The sequence below is a fragment of the Pocillopora damicornis genome, chromosome 11 (genome assembly GCF_964200805.1).
Source record: "Pocillopora damicornis chromosome 11, jaPocDami1.2, whole genome shotgun sequence".
In the NCBI taxonomy this organism is placed as follows: domain Eukaryota; kingdom Metazoa; phylum Cnidaria; class Anthozoa; order Scleractinia; family Pocilloporidae; genus Pocillopora; species Pocillopora damicornis.
The window spans coordinates 16,443,863-16,462,536 of record NC_142680.1 but is presented as its reverse complement, the minus strand read 5'-3'; the positions used below and the strand labels follow the sequence as shown (position 1 = coordinate 16,462,536).

The 18,674-nt window shown below is 39.5% G+C and overlaps 2 protein-coding genes and 1 pseudogene across 4 annotated transcripts in view; 1 reads left to right on the top strand and 2 right to left on the bottom strand.

Annotated features, from left to right (window-relative positions):
• The window catches only part of LOC113665588 (rapamycin-insensitive companion of mTOR), a 29,073-nt gene extending 24,701 nt beyond the window's left edge, over nucleotides 1–4,372 (bottom strand). For 2 of the 3 annotated variants that reach the window (XM_089188325.1, XM_089188326.1), the window contains exons 1-7: nucleotides 4,240–4,372; nucleotides 4,113–4,163; nucleotides 2,932–3,029; nucleotides 2,081–2,142; nucleotides 1,622–1,753; nucleotides 806–872; nucleotides 383–509 (exon numbers count right to left, since the gene is read on the bottom strand). In XM_089188325.1, the coding sequence (XP_089044451.1) occupies nucleotides 383–509; nucleotides 806–872; nucleotides 1,622–1,753; nucleotides 2,081–2,142; nucleotides 2,932–3,029; nucleotides 4,113–4,163; nucleotides 4,240–4,258 (556 nt within the window). In that variant the 5' untranslated portion in view covers nucleotides 4,259–4,372. The remainder of the gene's footprint in view (nucleotides 1–382; nucleotides 510–805; nucleotides 873–1,621; nucleotides 1,754–2,080; nucleotides 2,143–2,931; nucleotides 3,030–4,112; nucleotides 4,164–4,239) is intronic. The other variant, XM_089188328.1, reaches the window with a different exon arrangement.
• A 69-nt stretch (nucleotides 4,373–4,441) lies between these two features.
• On the top strand, nucleotides 4,442–10,469 carry LOC149037821 (kelch-like ECH-associated protein 1). Its single transcript, XM_089187381.1, has 6 exons — nucleotides 4,442–5,144; nucleotides 5,493–5,675; nucleotides 6,497–6,689; nucleotides 7,661–7,933; nucleotides 8,714–8,786; nucleotides 9,615–10,469. Exons 1-6 carry the CDS (start codon nucleotides 4,566–4,568, stop codon nucleotides 10,000–10,002), a joined length of 1,689 nt encoding a protein of 562 aa, XP_089043507.1. The 5' UTR covers nucleotides 4,442–4,565; the 3' UTR covers nucleotides 10,003–10,469.
• A 2,640-nt stretch (nucleotides 10,470–13,109) lies between these two features.
• On the bottom strand, nucleotides 13,110–18,272 carry LOC149037820 (uncharacterized; annotated as a pseudogene).
• Nucleotides 18,273–18,674: the final 402 nt, after the last annotated feature.

Below are 18,674 nucleotides of genomic sequence, written 5' to 3'. Positions count from 1 at the left end.
TTCTTGTCACCATCTAAGGGAATGTGTAGAGAACAGTACAGAGAATATGCCTACTAATGTTAGTGTCAAGTTAACTCTAGTTGTGGCAAATCAAATCCCACTATCATGAGATCAGTTCTCTGAACTGTCTGCTATACATTTCTTATCATATCATTTCTGAGAATTAGGTATCACATTACAAATTATTATTTTTTCTTTCTCCTCAACCTGCTTGACAATGCAATGTCTAGATTGTATAGAATTATGATAAATAATTTGTTGGTCACTTCTGCAAGTGGAAGGGCTAATATTGATGGTACTGTTGCACGATGCTCAACTTGCTTTTAGTTATTACTTTGTCAGAAACAACATAAAAGGAATAAGATTTTCAGCTGCTACTTACCAAGCTCACAGAGGGTAGCCACACAAGCTTTCCGTAATCTGTCAGCATCGTCACCTTCATCATTACCAATGGATACAAGAGTTGCTGCCATTGACATGGGACACAGATGAGGACTCACAGCAATTATCTGGCAAAGAACAGACATAAAGTCCTGAACTATTACCGACAGTAAAAAAGGTAGAGTATACTTATGCGCCGAGACGCCCATCCTGTCTGAGCAAGTTTTTTCCTGTTTCCATAGGAGGGAGAAACTAGGGGTACCATATGACACCATTCCCTCCCCCCTGGAATGGGATGCCAGTCTATCAGAGGTCGTGTTTGTTAGGGGGCCAAAAGATTACTATTTGACCAGAGTAACCAGCCAGTGGAACTCCAGCAGTCACTGGCTTGTTTTGAAATCCCTGAGTAAGAGTTGTTACAAACCTTGCGAATGAATCTTAATGCTTGAACACGTTCCACTTCAAAGGCATTGTGAACCATGTCCATTGATCTAGTGAAAGGAAAACAAATAAAACTAAAAAAAACATATTCAAGTAATACCATAATTACTGATAATAATGATGCCATTGCTTTGTTTTTCATTTCGATCATCTCAACCAAACATGAATTTGAATGACATTGACAAACATATGTGAAAATGTTTTATTTTCTCAATGGTGACTTTAACTAGAGGGTTTTCAAAATGTTTTGAAGTAGGTGTCAGACTTGGCAAAAGAAGGTGACGGTGAAAAGTTCATTAACACTTTAACACCCAAGATCTGATTGTTAATTCTCCTCTGTAGCTGCTACACATTCCCTTGTAAATTAGTTATACGAACTTGGTACTAGATTAAGGTAGCAGCTTCTACCTGATAAGTTTGAATATTCTCATTACCTGTTTACTGAATTATGTATGGACATTATAGGGAGAAGTTTCATGTTAATCACATGTTATTTCATGTTGGGAGTTAAAGGGTTTAGGGCCAAACGGTAATCATTTTGACCAGAGTAACCAGCACATCTTATCAAGAAGCTGGCAGAACTTTTTTGGTCACCAGCTTGTTTTAAAATCCCTGTAAGAAGCCAAACAGGAAGTCTGTATCAGTCTGTCTGCAGCCACTTGGAGATGAGTGGTGCTTTGCTTATCGCATGTGAACTCACCAATCAGCACAAGCTAAAGGCACCATTCACTCTTAATGTATATATGCATTTTGTTAACAATACATCAAAGTCTGGACATAATTAAAAGCTAGCTGTTACCTGACAATGAAGATGTCAATCCTGTATTCAAGTATTTTAGACAGAGTTTTTTCATCATAAAAGAGATGACGAAATGCTCTCAGTCCAGCTGCTCTGAGTTCTTTAGCAGCTGAAACTAGTGGAGGCATTAAGCTAAAGACAAAAGTATGAAAAAGACATAAAATAAAGTTACTAAACATCTTCAAACTGAAAACATCATCTATCAAAACAGTGCCAACAGCAGTTATAACATCATGTACCTACTCCAAAATTAAACAAAAAAATGCAAGACTAAGGGTACAGAGTGAATATAGATGAATGTAAAACATTCATTTTTTTTTAACATTTTTTGTTAATCTTTAGGGTGTTTTTAGCCTTCTTGGTGCTTTTAGTGTTTCATGTACAGTAAACTCCCCATACCTCAAAACAGTAAATCAATGTTTGTGATGATCAAAAAAAATATTTTTACTGAAAACCTACCATTTGATGATGTCTTCCAGAGAGTAACCAAAGTTGGCATTCTCACCTACATTTTGAATTAACTAAACAGAGAAAGAGAATGACATGTGATTACTGATCAATAAGTATATTGATTTCAAATTTCTTAACTGCACCAAGAGTAACAAGCCTTTCCTTGCAGCTAAGAAATTCACTTTCCAGCACCATAACACTTTTTTCCTAAACACTAACTTAATCTCGTTTATATCAAAGCCTAAACATGTTTTAAAGCTGTTTTGTTAAACAGTGTTTAAAATTGTTTTCTTGAAGAAACTGCTGAAGCAGGGGTTTCAATAAAGGTTACACACTGCTGGTTGTGAGGACAGTTTTGCCAACCTGGTTTGACCAAATAGGCAAAATCAGAGGAAATACCAGAGGAAAGTTTATCTTAGAGCGAAGTTCAGGTCAAAATGTTTTGCCCATCTGTGAGAACCAGTTGCCCTCCTGCTGAAAACGTTAAAGAATCCCCTCTCCTTGAACACATGTTTTTTACTTCAAATTTAGCATATTGAAAATTGAAGTTAGTGAAGACTTGAAACCTATGGGAACTTGAGTTTTGTTTTGTTTTGTTTTTTTCATTTCTCTGTTTTGGATTTTCATTCAGCAAAACTTGGATTATTTACGTATGTTTTCTGGTGTTTAAGGTGTAAATATCAAATAAAAAACTTGAGGTAGAATCTATACACTAGAGAAATGAGACAAGCAATCTTTTTTTGGCTCAGAAAATTTTTCAAATTAATTTGACTTTTTCTCGTTTACTCTGTTTTCAGATCATGATAATGACCACAAGAAAAAAAAGAAATAACAAATCAAGCTGCTTTATACACATGTACCTTAGTGAAGTTATTAATATAACCCATTCTTTTTGTTGTTGACATCATTTCTTTGCTGGAAATTTGGTTTAAGAGATCTTTCATGTTATCCGCAGGATCTGTTTAAAACAAAATATAAGAATAGCCACCAGAATCTGATAAGCTTTGATTTACCTCTCAGACTATAAGCACTTCCTCTCTTTTTTTATTTACTTAAAACATTCACACATTTCTCCACCACAATTCAAAGTATTTAACCCTTTGACTCACAGGATCTGATTATTAATTCTCCTCTCTAGCTGTTACACATTTCCTTGTAAATTAGTTGTGAGAATTTAGTGTCAGATCCAAATAAAAACTTCTATCTGTTAAGTTTGTATGGATATCGTAGAGAGAAGTTACATGATAATATATTCTGGGAGCTTATGGGTTAAAACAGTTTAAGAGCATTAAAAAGATCTTTAGAATTAAGAAAAAAAAATTAGTTTGCATTGAAGCACTATACCAGATATATTTTCCAATAAAAAGTCAAATTTTCCTCACACCCATACCACCCCTCCCATAATTCCCCAAGCTCCCCATCTCTAAGACTATCATTGACGTCCCCACCCCCACCCCCAGACCAAAAACACATCAGTAAGCCCAGTGCCCGGTGATATTCGGAGATGTAAACGTATTTTACGGTTGTTTACAATACCTTCTTAGCTCTCTCTCTTTCTCAAACGTATACGCATAGAAGGCAATAAATAGCTATGAGAAGCTGGTGATCTTCACCAAAAACATGTTTTAAGGAAGAAAACAACCCAGTGTGCAGTATTACAACCCGTAGTAAAATTTCCCGCATGTCAAAGAACCGAAATTTATGTTGACCACTACAAAAGTGTATTGTAATTGATGGACTGTACAATGAAAAATATGTACATTTATAGTTATTTTGCAAGATATAACGACGAATTAGGTGAAGAATGAAAAATTAATCAATGCTGGTCAGTCGATTTAATTTAGTACACCAATCAAACTCTGGGTAACTGAATGATCAAATCCTCTTGAACACAGAGCGAGACAAAAGCACTAGTGAACTGAAACATTTAAATTTTCTGCTTTTAGATAGAGCTGGATGGGTTTATCAAAGTTAACACGCAAACGCAAAATAAGCGATGTTTGCAAAACAGACATTTTTGAGTACTAAATATTTTACTTACCACGGCTCAGATCGAGGGGGGTGGGTTCGTCGAGATTTTCAAACCTCGCGCCTGCAAGAAAGAGTCGGAAAATTAGCTTTTTCAACAAAACACTGAGTAGGACTTCCTGTCAAAACCTCATCCGGACCTGAAAAATTCCTCCTCATGTCGAAATCTGCCGTGAAAAGGGGCAATTCACAACAGAAATCTGACCCTTTGCCGGTCGTAAATTCGACAAACTTGTTCCCAGAGTCCCCATTCCTTTAGCAAGAAAGACTCTGGGAACGAACTTTAGTGTTGATTTACCTCACTGCGCTTGCTCAAAATAGAGCGCTCGTCCTCGTTCTAGCAAGCACAGCGGATACTACCAATCACTATTGGAAACAAAACACTTCAGAGCAATTTAATAAGACAAGTTTCCGATGAAAAACTAAGAAGTCATACTCTACATCAGTGGATGCCATCCGTTTGATCATGGATCCTATAGAAGAAAATGTGTTCTTAGAGGAACATATGAAAGTTACTTTCAGTGTCATGAACGAGTTACGAAAAAAGAAGGAACTATGTGATGTCGTTCTTCACGTAGGAGACCTGGAAATCTACGCTCACAAGGTTGTCTTGGCTTCATTTAGTCCATATTTTTACGCCATGTTTACGAGCGACGTATTGGAAAGTCGCCAAAACAGCATAACACTAAAATCGATGGATCCGAATAGTGTGGAACTTTTGATCGAGTTCGCTTACACAGCGCAGATTCGAATCACTGAAGAAAATGTTCAAGACTTGCTACCGGTATCCTGTATATTACAAATCTGTCCCGTTAAAAAAGCTTGTTGTGACTTTATACAATCGCAACTTGATCCATCGAACTGTATCGGTATAAAGGACTTTTCAGAGATTTATGGCTGTTTGGATTTAAGTAAAGCAGCAGAAAAGTTTATTTTTCGCCACTTTTTACAAGTCTCAGAAAGTGAAGAATTTCAAACCTTGCCCGAGGACCGCTTGGTCGACTTAATAAGTCGAGATGAACTTTTTGTTAAGTCGGAAGATGAGGTGAGGTTTGAATCAATGATTATCTCATCCTTTGACTCTCTGCATTGACCTTTTTAGACCCTAACACCAGTATGCATATTCTCCATACTGTTCTCTGTACATTTCCTAAGGTGCTAACAAAGATAATTTGTTTAAAGATATAAATCTTCTTTTTTTTGATAAACATTTCCCTTATCCATGTGACCTTACTATGTGACTGAGGGGTGATATTGTAAGGAGAAATTAGATGTTAGTCACTGTAAAGGGTGAAAAAGTTAAGTAAATTTCAGTGAGGCAGATACATAAAGTATCAGTTGACTCAAAAAATTATTCATATCAAATTCTTAAATTATTATGGTCATCTACTAGGTTCTTGCAGCCTTGTTACGATGGGTAACTCATGATCTGACGAACAGAACACAGGAACTGAAGGATCTACTGAAACATATACGAGTGCCTTTTGTTTCAAATTCTTACCTTAACTCGATCATCCAGTGTTGTGAACAGGGCATGAGATCTGCGTTTAAAGAAACATTGATTGAGGCCTTCTCAGTGAGTATTTTAAAGTATGATTTTCCTATTTACTTAACCTCCAGGAATGACTTCTCTGGATTCTTGGCTGAGTTGTGATAACTATATATAGATATCTCTCACATTATAATGGACCTATCCAATACCCATGCCACAAGCACCTGTACCAGATTTCAGACCAAAACAGCTAAAAAATCACACCCTTTTGGAGGGATTACACCATAAATACAGGAGTTTTTAATTAATAACTTTTTCCATAAACTGCTGGCAATGGTGTCATGAAGGCAGCTCTCTCTAGAAAAAGGGCTGTTAGGCAAAACCCAAACATGATAGCTTGCTTGCAAGCTAAACAGATTGTCATGAGAGATCTCTGCTATTATTATTATAGTTTCCATTTGGCTAATCACTAAAACTTTCATGACGAATATACGTGATTAAGTAAAAGTGCTTTTGCCTAGAAATTACAGACATGACAAGTTCACAGAAAAACATAAATTTTCTGATAAAATGTGACTGCGAATGACTCTTGAGATGTAATAAGCTGAAATTAATTTAGCATTTTAGTTGGACCTTTAATGAGAACTCTTGGGAACTTCCAAAATTTCTATATTTTGCCTGTGTCGGATGGATATCTCTTGACAGGCCAATTACCTCTCTCTGTGCAGGTCTAGTATAGGTTTGTCCCCTAACTACCTCAATGAAGGGTGGGGTAATTTTCCTTAAGAGACCAAACCTTTGAAGTACACAAGTCATAAGTCCTTTCTTCTGAGGTCAGCATACTACCCTCTTATATTTGTGAATGTTGCAAACTGAGTCATTAAAAGTCATTTATTAATTTGCAGGAAAAAAAGAGAATTTCTACTCTTAGTACATTTCACAAACGACGACCCCCTGGTCCAACTGTGATGTACTTTGCAGGGGGGTACTTAAGAAGATCTCTGGATGTTTTGGAGTGTTTTGATCCTCTGACTCTCAAATGGACAATTCTCTCCCCTCTATCTGTGCCTAAGAGTGGTCTTGGGGCAGCTTATGTTGGTATGATAAATACTGTATTAAGAAGATAGATAGATAGAGATATAGATGACCTTTATTTATACCCAATGGTAATTTATTGGTGACAAGCTTGTAAGGTCATGTGAAAGTAACAAGCTTCTTGTAAATTCTCAATTATCAAAGGAAGATATTATTCATTTGTCATGTAGGACAAAGAGAAAAGTTTGAGTCTTCCAAGGATTCAATTTTCAGACTGACAGATCTTATGGTTCAGTTCTCTACCACTGAGCTGCAGTGATTGTAGCTAGGCAATAAATCAGCTTTACCTGCATTCCTGATTCCAGCGGAATCCAGGAAACTTGTTATACATAGATGAAGTATATTGCCTTGAAGCTCAATGGTATTTTGCTGAACTCCAGATCGGTAAAGAGTTTGTATTAGATCCTGGCTTACTCAATGCCTATCTCCTCCCAAGAGTATGAAACAGGTTCCAATTAACTATTTCATTCCCAATAACTCCTTACTGCCTCCTATACACAGCCTTTTAACTTTGTTGTGAAAACTGGGTGTTGGATCAAATGATAATCCCCTAGTTGATATTTTTTACTATTCTCATTGCTTGCCAACATGATATTCTATTGATAATAAAAAGAGAAAAAATGTCTTGATCACTCTTGGGAGTGGAATAGTTAACTGATAGGTAAACTTTGGTTGTATCAAGCTACAGAGACCTAAGCTGAGCGACTGCCAGCTAACACTTTGACCCCTAAGAGTGATCAACACCTAAGTTCTCCCTACAATATCTCCCGCTGAATCACACATAAAGCCCACAAGAATCAAGGAAATGATCACCAACTAAAGAAACTCTTGATTGTTCAATTCTCCTTACCAATAGTATAGGAAACGAATAAAGAACAGTATGGAGGATATGCTTACTGATGTTAAGGTGTAAAGAGTTAAATAATTCAGTCTTGTATGTTGACTCAGTCATTAGCATAATCCTCCATTTGCAGATAACATGCTGTATATAATTGGTGGTCGCAACAACACCCCAGCTGGGAACATAGACACAGCTTCCGTAGACAGGTATGATCCTCTGCGAGATGAGTGGAAGCCTATGGCACCCCTCAGTGTACCACGCAACAGGTTGGGCGTGGCAGTGGTGGATGACTGTATTTATGCAATTGGTGGAGGAAATGGGAACACATGTCACACATCAGTGGAGAAATATGATGTCAAACAAGATGAATGGACAACAGTTATGTCACTTAATTTTCCTCGCATAGGTAGGTTTTGCGCAAGGTTGTAGATTAATACACCTCTCCAAACTGGAACTGTTTGGGTAACCAGTTGGCAAGAGGAAAAAATCTGTTGCTCAAATTTGTAGAAAATGTCACCAATTTGGCCACATGTTTGCATACAACACTATCAGAGTTTCATTTTCACTTTTTTCTGGTGAATAGTTAGTCTTGTAATTACCATTTTTATTGTTATTAGTTTGTTGTTTGGCAACTTTGAATAAAATAAAAAAAGGGGGCTTGTTAAAAAAATGTTGTCACGGCTTTTCAGCAATATTTTTGTTGAATTCAGTCACCATATTATTAATTTTCTTACTCTCAGTCCTTTCCTTTGGGGGTCAAGTGTTTGAGCTGCTTTTTGTGCAATGAAAAACTAAATTTGGCTCAAAAATACCGAAATGTGCTTAGTAATGTAGGAAAAAAACAAAAGAGGGAATGATAAACCAAGTACAAGCCAGTATGGCCAAGGATGGAGTAGATCGACACAAATTGTAAATGATTTTGAAATATTAGTTTAGAAAGATAGAAAAACACAAAAAAGGCGATAAGAAACCGGGAAGGAAAAAGAGTAAAAGAGGATGGAGAAGATTGATAACGATTGTAAATGACTACATAATATTAGTTTATTAAGATAGAAAAGCACAAAAGAGACAATGATAAATGAAGTCTGGAACTAGGATGACCTAAAAAAACTTTGAAAATTTTGGCCAAGGAGATGCACATTCTCTTTTGCAAGTGCTGTAACGGATGCTGTTTTTTTTTCGCTAGGTGTAGCTGTTGCTGTTTTTGATAGAAAGCTTTATGCCGCAGGAGGATTTGATGGAAGACACAGGCTCAGGAGGTAAGAGAATGTTAATAGTTGTTTGAGTGTGATGTTGTTTTTCACGAAGTAAGCGCAAAGTAAGCCTTCGCTCTAGTGTAAGTTGTTTTTATCCAGTGAATGACACTAGCATGCTGTAATGTTCCTAATAAGAGTCGATAATACAACCTTGCGATCAGCACTCCATATGCTCTACCACTTAATGAACTGTAGGAGATTTGTGGTAGGCAGTTTAACAAAGTCCTTGATGATAAACTTCCTGCATACTACAAACTAAGATAGGAATGTCGATATGTATGCGTTATTGACCAAGCTTGCTCGGTCTAGATGGCTAGAAATCGGCCAAGTTGTTTTTCTCTGCGTTTTTCTGGTTTGACGAAGTCGCCCAGGTAGCAAATTAGAACTCAGGATTCGCTTCATATAAGCAGTATAATAACTAATTCTTCTGCACAATGATGAAGTCGTGCGTGTTTCCTTTTTTGGGGATTAAAACCAAATGTAGTCAAAGACATCTTTACATACACTCTCGTAAGTGGACAGGTGTATTGGTTGAAAGCTCTGTTATTCGAGAGTCACGTTTGTGGCTTCGCTATGATTCCAAAGATCTCTTTATATACACTCTCATGAGTTGACAGGTGTAATGGTTAGAAGCTCTGTTATCGTAAAGTCTCGTTCGTTGCTTCGCTGTGATTTCAAATGGATGGTAGTTCTCTACCACCCTCTGATGTGATGATAATTAATTAGCTAGACTAACTTTCTTCCCCTTTATCAACCCCCCCTTTTCCTTCACCCACCCCACCCCCCCTCGTTCATATTTACAAGGGACATGTTTTCTGAATTTCATTTCAGTGTTGAATGTTATGACGTGGATACTGATCTGTGGAAATTAGTGTCTCCGCTGGTCGAGCGTCGTAGTGGCGCAGGAGCGGCCTCGTTGAATGGCTTTGTGTATGCCATCGGTGGATATGACGGCGAAACACAATTAAATAGTGTTGAACGCTATAGCCCAGCCTCGGACATATGGATAACTGTTTCGCCTCTGATACACAGGAGAAGTGCACTAAGTGCTACTGTTTTGTGCGGGAAACTTTATGTAGTCGGAGGTTATGATGGAGAAGGGTTTTTGAACACTCTCGAGGAATACGTCCCTGAACAAGATTGCTGGAAGTTGGTTAGCAGTATGAACCTGGGACGTAGCGGAGCAGGAATTGCAGTAGGTTGGAAACCTGCCACTTAGAGCCCCTTTGGTTGACGCTCAAAAAGTAATCAATGATAGGTTTTGCTTTTCCCCGCGCTGTGATTGGCCCGGAAAACTCGTGCCAACCTCTCAACCAATCAAATGCGGCATTAAAACCAGTCACGACTCGGTCACTCGCGTTTTCCCGCGCCAAGTGCCGATTGTATGTAACAATTTTGCGCTCTCGTTGGCTTCGTTCGACTGAGGAATTTTCCCTTGAGTGTCGAATCCCGGGTAGCAGTGGGTTCTTCTCTTCCCCATAACCTCTCGACCAATCAAATGTGAGACAAGAAAACAGTCGCGACTTATCACCCACTTTTTCTCGCGCGCTTCATGTAGTTTGGTTTGCATTTTTGATACTCAGAAAAATTTCCTCAACAGAGGAAACACAACATATTTACCACCATAGATAATCGCAACGAATTCAGAGTAAAAACCGAAAAATAAAGAAGATATGCTTACTCTCACATGTGCGTTGTATTTTAACTTAGTGCTTTAATTTCCAAGTAATGGTTCATTACTTTACATTGAGAATATATGCTACCGAATCTCATTTATGTGGCCTATAAAATACGGGATAAAATACAGTATGAAATACGGTGCGATTTGGCCATTGGACCTCGTATGTTCGTCAAAGTCCTCATTCAGCTTTCTTTGGTGTAGCTCTCTAAATGCCAGCAGGCCCCGGATGTTCGAAGGATGAATAAATTTATCCACTGGATAGCGAGTGGATAGCCCCATCCATACTTTGAACAACCAACATAGCACCATGGGTAAAATTTATCCGCTGAATAGCGGTTTGTCCAGCGGATAAGAAGTTATCCATCCTTTGAACAACCGGGGCCAGGTGTTTAAAATGCTCCGCAGCAAAAAGATCCGTGTGTATTATCAAGCATTTCTCTATCATCCTTATTCCAACTTCAGTTATGATGAGACAAAACCTCAAATACAATCAAGGACGCTTTCCGTCTTGCTAAAATTCCTGATTCAGCCTTTTGAAATCCAAGCACAACATGATCCACTAAAACATCAACCTTTGGCAATATTTCTTTTCCTTATCGGTTTGAGTGGAAATACTAGATCCATTTCTATCTCCATTTCTATTTCTACAACTGACGTCTTTTCCTAGTGTACTGTTGACTTCCTGGAAAGCTGAGCCATCGATTGGCGCACTGAAATATTAAATAACAGCATCTTTTCCCAGTATTAATGTATCAAACTAAATATGTTGAAATTTTGCTGTAAAATAAGTTTCTAATTGACTCTCCGCGACTTTTCCTAGTATTAACGTTTAAAAAGTAAACATGTTGAAAATTTGCAGAAAAACGTTTTGTAGTTCAGTCTCACGTTTCGACCTGATTGAACAGTGTCCCACCTCAACTCACCCAGCCGAAAAAAATAACTCTTGCAGAAAATAACTCTTTACTGTTTGTCCAGGCACCGTTTCTTCTTTTAACTTTGTTTGTTGCGATTATATTGAGAACTTTTTTTTTTCATTGCTCTGTTTGGTAATTTTGTTTTTTTGAATCTTCTGCATAGCTCGTTCTCTCCTCTGATTAAAATTTCGTTCAAATCTTACACACTGCTTTTCTCGTCTCTGTTTGATTTCCAAGTTAATATCTACATCACTGTTTGTTTCAACGTAAATTCCTTTCCTATATTAGAATCTAGCCCTCTGTTCTTTTCCTTAACCCTTTAACTCCCATGAGTGACCAAGACAGAATTTCTCCTCACAATATCAACACAGAATCAAGCAGACAGGTGAGGAGAATAAAGAAGAAAACTCAATAAGGGGACTAAAAGTTGATCCAATGCCAAATTCTCCAAATTGAAATCATAAGTATTTTATGGCAGACAGTAGGGAGAATTACTAATGAGATCTTGGGAGCTAAAAGGTTAATTCTGGCTGATTGTCACCTTCATATCTTAGAAAGTGTCGCACTCTTCTGTTTGACGTTAGTATCTCGCGCAATGTTTTCTCCTAATTTATCCCAATAATTCGCTCACCGTTTCTCTTCTTCTCTATTTGTTAATACTTTTCTTTTAGTATACTACACTTTGTTTGTTCTCTTCTCCACTTAACTTTTAGATTAATATATAGCGCCATGTTCTCAAGCTGTTTGATTTTTGCGGTAATTCTCAAGCATTTTTCTCTTTTCTGTCTGATTTTTACATAATTACCTTCTCTTTTTTTTTGGATTGTTTCTTCAGTATCTCGGTACTTTTTCTTCCCTCTTCTGTGAGTTTTTTATTATTTCCTGCACCTGTGAACAGTCTTAATCACTCTTTAATGATCACGTGTGCGTCTAACGGTAGAATTGAAAACAGAATTATAAAGATTTAAATCAAGGATTAATTTTGAGTTTTGACGAGGCTTTGCTAACATTCTCATATTTTTATACATTGAGCCTATTTCCTGCGTTCAGTTTTCCCATCCCAATTTATTGCAGTTCCCTATTGATAGTATACTTAATAGATCAAACGACTTAATTGCAGGTTTCATCGTCGCTGCCTCTCAATTAAGCCCTGTCTACAAAAGCACACAAAATCTACTACTTGACTAAATAAAAAGATTAAAAATGTCTTCGCAAAGTAATACCAGTGTCCATTGAACGACAATGTTTAGGACGAAAAATATTTGTGTAGGATCAGTAGTCACTCTGTTTCTTCTCCGCCTCGTTGTTGTCCTCCTCGAATTCTTCTTTCCTGAAAAAAAACATTATAAATTTGTCGCTATTTCATCTTTAAAGTAAACGAAACAGATTTTTCAATTGAAGAAATTACTTTCTTCTTCAATGCCATTGGGTATGATTATCCAAACTTGTCGAACATACCGTGCTTGATACGAAAGTGACTTTAAGATTGTCAATTTATTGTTATTTTTGTTGATTTTTTACAGATAAAGTGGACTTTTTCAGCTTCTCAAGTCACCTTCATCGTCATAACGTGTGGTATCGTATCGACCAGAGTATATTGCATACAAAAGAAACGCTAATTCAAAGCCAATTTTAGAAAGCCTTTCGTGGAAATATTCTGGCTCCGAGCACTCGATAAAAACAAAATTAGGACAACTGAGTGAACTGAACAGGTTATATGTGCTAATTGGTTTATCGTAGAAAATTGCTCATTATAATCAGACCTTTTTTTCATAAATCATATGTCACGCTGTCCCCCATCAACACAAACGGAGCCCATTGGGAAGGTTTGGAAAATCCATTGCTTCTCAACCATTGAACGGCCTGATGAAGAGATTCACTGGCACTTTCTCCACGTACGAGGTGTTTATAAAAATGTTCCATGAGCTTTGCCGTTGCTTTGTCTTCTATAGCCCACGATGCTATCAACACTGAACGTGCACCAGATGCTAAGAATGCTCGAGCGATTCCAATAACTCCTTCCTTTTTAATCAATCCACGCCCACTGTGACAACAGCTGAGTACTACCAGTTTAGCTCGCACTTGAACTCCTTCAATGTCGGACACTGTCAGGAGGTAGTCTTCCTCTTGTGGAGTGCTGTTACTAGTACATTGAGGAGAGAGGGCAATCTCTCCTCTTTCGGGATTTCCATGGGCGGCAAGATGTATCAGACTCGCTGAAGGTATCGCTTGAAGAACCGCCTGCTTTGTTGCACGACTTCCTAATAAAGGCTGAACACCCAGTAGCTGACCAACCATCTCCGCTTCCTTACTTGCACAGAACAATGGTGTAATGTCAATGACACGTCCATTGTATCGCACTTTGCCAACCGTAGGATCACCCACAACCAGTCCGCCAGTTTGACTGTGGTAGTCTGCTGGACATTCTTGAATGAGCCGCAGAGTTGTCAGTGAAGGGATGATGCGTATTCTGTACTTCTCCGATAAATATTTTCCGGCTTGTTCATCACGCAAGGCAGCAAATGGGACTCGGTACGAAAAACGATCCGGTACAATGATGATTTCGGGCTCTGTGAGTAAATCTGCCACAGGTGTGACGATCCATTCGTAGCACAAATGATGACTTCTTCCGGTATCTTTGGTTTCGTCACCACGCAAATTTGCTTGGCTCTCTTCATGAAGAGATGTCGTCACGTTGTCATCCAGCGATCGGTCTTCGCAGTTCGCTGCAGGTAAAACACCAAAGCATTGGGCGCTCTTTTTGAAAACTCCTTCCACTTCGCAAACTTGCTCAGCAATAAGAGTGTCTATTTTCACTTCGTCTGTTTTTCGAAAGAAAATGTCTCCATTTGTTTTCAATACCCAGAGAAGAACTTGCCGATCTTCATACGAAATGTACAAAAACACACAGTTACTTTCTCTTCTCGCGATGTTTTCAATCCCGAACCATGATCGTGGATTAGCTGAGATGTGGCTTTCAGCGGAGTACTTGTCTGCCATGAGTTCCGCGAGGACTCTTGCTCGTCCCAGCTCCTCAACATAGAGAGCATCTCGAAATTTTCCCGTATCGCAAAGGAGGTGAGTGAGTAACTTGTAGGGAAAAGTACCGTGTTCCTCTAATAGAGAAATTTCAAATCCACTGTTTCCTTTCTGAAGAGTTCTGATTTGTTCATATTTTTCAATACCTTGGAGAAGATATTGCATTGCCTCCACAACCTCCGACTGCGATATCTTTAACATTGCAATCATGAGAAGGCATTGAAACTCAGCAATTTTGTGTCCAATTTGGCTGCTTATGGAACAAGCTTTCTGTAAATAATATGCTGCCTTATCATATTCACCAAACGATTGAGATAGACGTCCAACCTGTGTGTATATTTGTGCTTCGCACATTCTATTACCACATTCTCTGCTGATTGTAAGCGCCTTCTCACAATGTTCTTTTGCCTTCTGACTGTCGTTTACAGAATCAGAGACACGTGACAAACCTGCAAAAGCGAAGGCTTCCATTGCTCTGTCACCAATTGCAATACTGACGCCGACTGCTTTGTCAAAATGTTCTTCAGCTTTCCGATTTTTCTTAAGATCGCTGTACACCTTTCCAAGACTGCAGTGTGCTGCACCTTCGTTTCTTCTCTCGCCCATTTCTATCGCGATGGCAAGTGCTTTCTCGTGATATTCTTTAGCATTCTGATATTCGCCAAGGGAATGAAACACACCTCCGAGGTTCCAATATGTTGCTCCTTCTCCTCCTCTGTTGCCGATTTCTATCGCGATGGCAAGTGCTTTCTCTAAATATTCTTTAGCATTCTGATATTCGCCAAGGGTATCAAACGCAGTTCCGAGGTTCCCGTATGCTGTTCCTTCTCCTTCTCTGTCGCCAATTTCTATCGCGATGGCAAGTGCTTTCTCTAGATATTCTTTAGCATTCTGATATTCGCCAAGGGAACCAAACACATATCCGAGGTTCCCGTATGCTGTTCCTTCTCCTCCTCTGTCGCCAATTTCTATCGCGATGGCAAGTGCTTTCTCGTGATATTCTTTAGCATTCTGATATTCGCCAAGGGAATCAAACACACTTCCGAGGTGCACGTATCCGCTTCCTTCTCTTCCTCTGTCGCCAATTTCTATCGCGATGGCAAGTGCTTTCTCGTGATATTCTTTAGCATTCTGATATTCGCCAAGGGAATCAAACACACTTCCGAGGTTCCCGTATGCTGTTCCTTCTCCTCCTCTGTTGCCAATTTCTATCGCGATGGCAAGTGCTTTCTCGTGATATTCTTTAGCATTCTGATATTCGCCAAGGTAATAAAACACATTTCCGAGGTTCCCGCATGCTGTTCCTTCTCCTCCTCTGTTGCCAATTTCTATCGCGATGGCAAGTGCTTTCTCTAAATATTCTTTAGCATTCTGATATTCGCCAAGGGAATCAAACACACTTCCGAGGTTCCCGTATACTGTTCCTTCTTCTCCTCTGTTGCCAATTTCTATCGCGATGGCAAGTGCTTTCTCGTGATATTCTTTAGCATTCTGATATTCGCCAAGGTAATAAAACACATTTCCGAGGTTCCCGCATGCTGTTCCTTCTCCTCCTCTGTTGCCAATTTCTATCGCGATGGCAAGTGCTTTCTCTAGATATTCTTTAGCATTCTGATATTCGCCAAGGGAATCAAACACACTTCCGAGGTTCCCGTATACTGTTCCTTCTCCTCCTCTGTTGCCAATTTCTATCGCGATGGCAAGTGCTTTCTCGTGATATTCTTTAGCATTCTGATATTCGCCAAGGGAATGAAACACACTTCCGAGCACCCCGTAGGTTGCTCCTTCTTCTCCTCTGTCGCCAATTTCTATCGCGATGGCAAGTGCTTTCTCGTGATATTCTTTAGCATTCTGATATTCGCCAAGGGAATCAAACACACTTCCGAGCACCCCGTAGGTTGCTCCTTCTTCTCCTCTGTCGCCAATTTCTATCGCGATGGCAAGTGCTTTCTCGTGATATTCTTTAGCATTCTGATATTCGCCAAGGGAATCAAACACACTTCCGAGGTTCCCGTATACTGTTCCTTCTCCTCCTCTGTTGCCAATTTCTATCGCGATGGCAAGTGCTTTCTCGTGATATTCTTTAGCATTCTGATATTCGCCAAGGTAATGAAACACATTTCCGAGGTTCCCGCATGCTGTTCCTTCTCCTCCTCTGTTGCCAATTTCTATCGCGATGGCAAGTGCTTTCTCTAAATATTCTTTAGCATTCTGATATTCGCCAAGGGAATGAAACACACTTCCGAGCTCCCCGTAGGTTGCTCCTTCTTCTTCTCTGTCGCCAATTTCTATCGCGATGGCAAGTGCTTTCTCGTGATATTCTTTAGCATTCTGATATTCGCCAAGGGAATGAAACACATTTCCGAGGTTCCCGCATGCTGTTCCTTCTCCTCCTCTGTTGACAATTTCTATCGCGATGGCAAGTGCTTTCTCGTGATATTCTTTAGCATTCTGATATTCGCCAAGGGAATGAAACACACTTCCGAGCTCCCCGTAGGTTGCTCCTTCTTCTTCTCTGTCGCCAATTTCTATCGCGATGGCAAGTGCTTTCTCGTGATATTCTTTAGCATTCTGATATTCGCCAAGGGAATGAAACACATTTCCGAGGTTCCCGCATGCTGTTCCTTCTCCTCCTCTGTTGCCAATTTCTATCGCGATGGCAAGTGCTTTCTCGTGATATTCTTTAGCATTCTGATATTCGCCAAGGGAATCAAACACACTTCCGAGGTTCCCGTATGCTGTTCCTTCTCCTCCTCTGTTGCCAATTTCTATCGCGATGGCAAGTGCTTTCTCGTGATATTCTCTAGCATTCTGATATTCGCCAAGGTAATAAAACACATTTCCGAGGTTCCCGCATGCTGTTCCTTCTCCTCCTCTGTTGCCAATTTCTATCGCGATGGCAAGTGCTTTCTCGTGATATTCTTTAGCATTCTGATATTCGCCAAGGGAATGAAACACAGTTCCGAGCTCCCCGTAGGTTGCTCCTTCTTCTTCTCTGTCGCCAATTTCTATCGCGATGGCAAGTGCTTTCTCGTGATATTCTTTAGCATTCTGATATTCGCCAAGGGAATGAAACACACTTCCGAGCTCCCCGTAGGTTGCTCCTTCTTCTCCTCTGTCGCCAATTTCTATCGCGATGGCAAGTGCTTTCTCGTGATATTCTTTAGCATTCTGATATTCGCCAAGGGAACCAAACACACTTCCGAGGTTCCCGTATGTTGTTCCTTCTACCCTTCTATCGCCAATTTCTATCGCGATGGCAAGTGCTTTCTCGTGATATTCTTTAGCATTCTGATATTCGCCAAGGGAACAAAACACACCTCCGAGGTTCCTGTAAGTTGTTCCTTCTCCTCCTCTGTCGCCAATTTCTATCGCGATAGCAAGTGCTTTCTCGTGATATTCTTTAGCATTCTGATATTCGCCAAGGGAATGAAACACATTTCCGAGCTCCCCGTAGGTTACTCCTTCTTCTCCTCTGTCGCCAATTTCTATCGCGATGGCAAGTGCTTTCTCGTGATATTCTTTAGCATTCTGATATTCGCCAAGGGAACCAAACACACTTCCGAGGTTCCCGTATGTTGTTCCTTCTACCCTTCTATCGCTAATTTCTATCGCGATGGCAAGTGCTTTCTCGTGATATTCTTTAGCATTCTGATATTCGCCAAGGGAACAAAACACACCTCCGAGGTTCCTATATGTTGTCCCTTCTCCCTCTCTGTCGCCAATTTCTATCGCGATGGCAAGAGCTTTCATGTGATATTCTTTAGCCTCCTGATATTTACTGAGGCTAGTATAGACATTTCCAAGTCTCCCATGAGCCACTACTTCTTTTCTTTTGTGACCAATTGTTTTCATGATGGTGAGTGCGCATTTAAAGAGTTGCTTTGCCTCTACAAACCGGCTTTGTACTTTATATTTGTCTCCCAGTCCTATGTTTAGTTTCCAAGCATGGTTAAATGTGTCAAGAAGTTTGGTGGCATGTCTTTCTGCATCCGTGTAACCAGAGATGGCATAGTACGCATTGAATAGTACATGGGAGATATCAAGGTGACTAGCAGAGTCAAGGTTTTGAAGTAGAATTACACATTCATTACATAACTCAGTCGCTTGTAGGCCTCGATCAGTGTTCAGAAGAAATATGACGACATTTAAACCTATCTGGACTGATTTTAGGATTTCTGCAGCGTCACTTACAACGGCTCTCTCCTGTTTGTTGTCGTAAGAAAGAATCAACAGAAAAAAGAAGCTTAAAAAAAA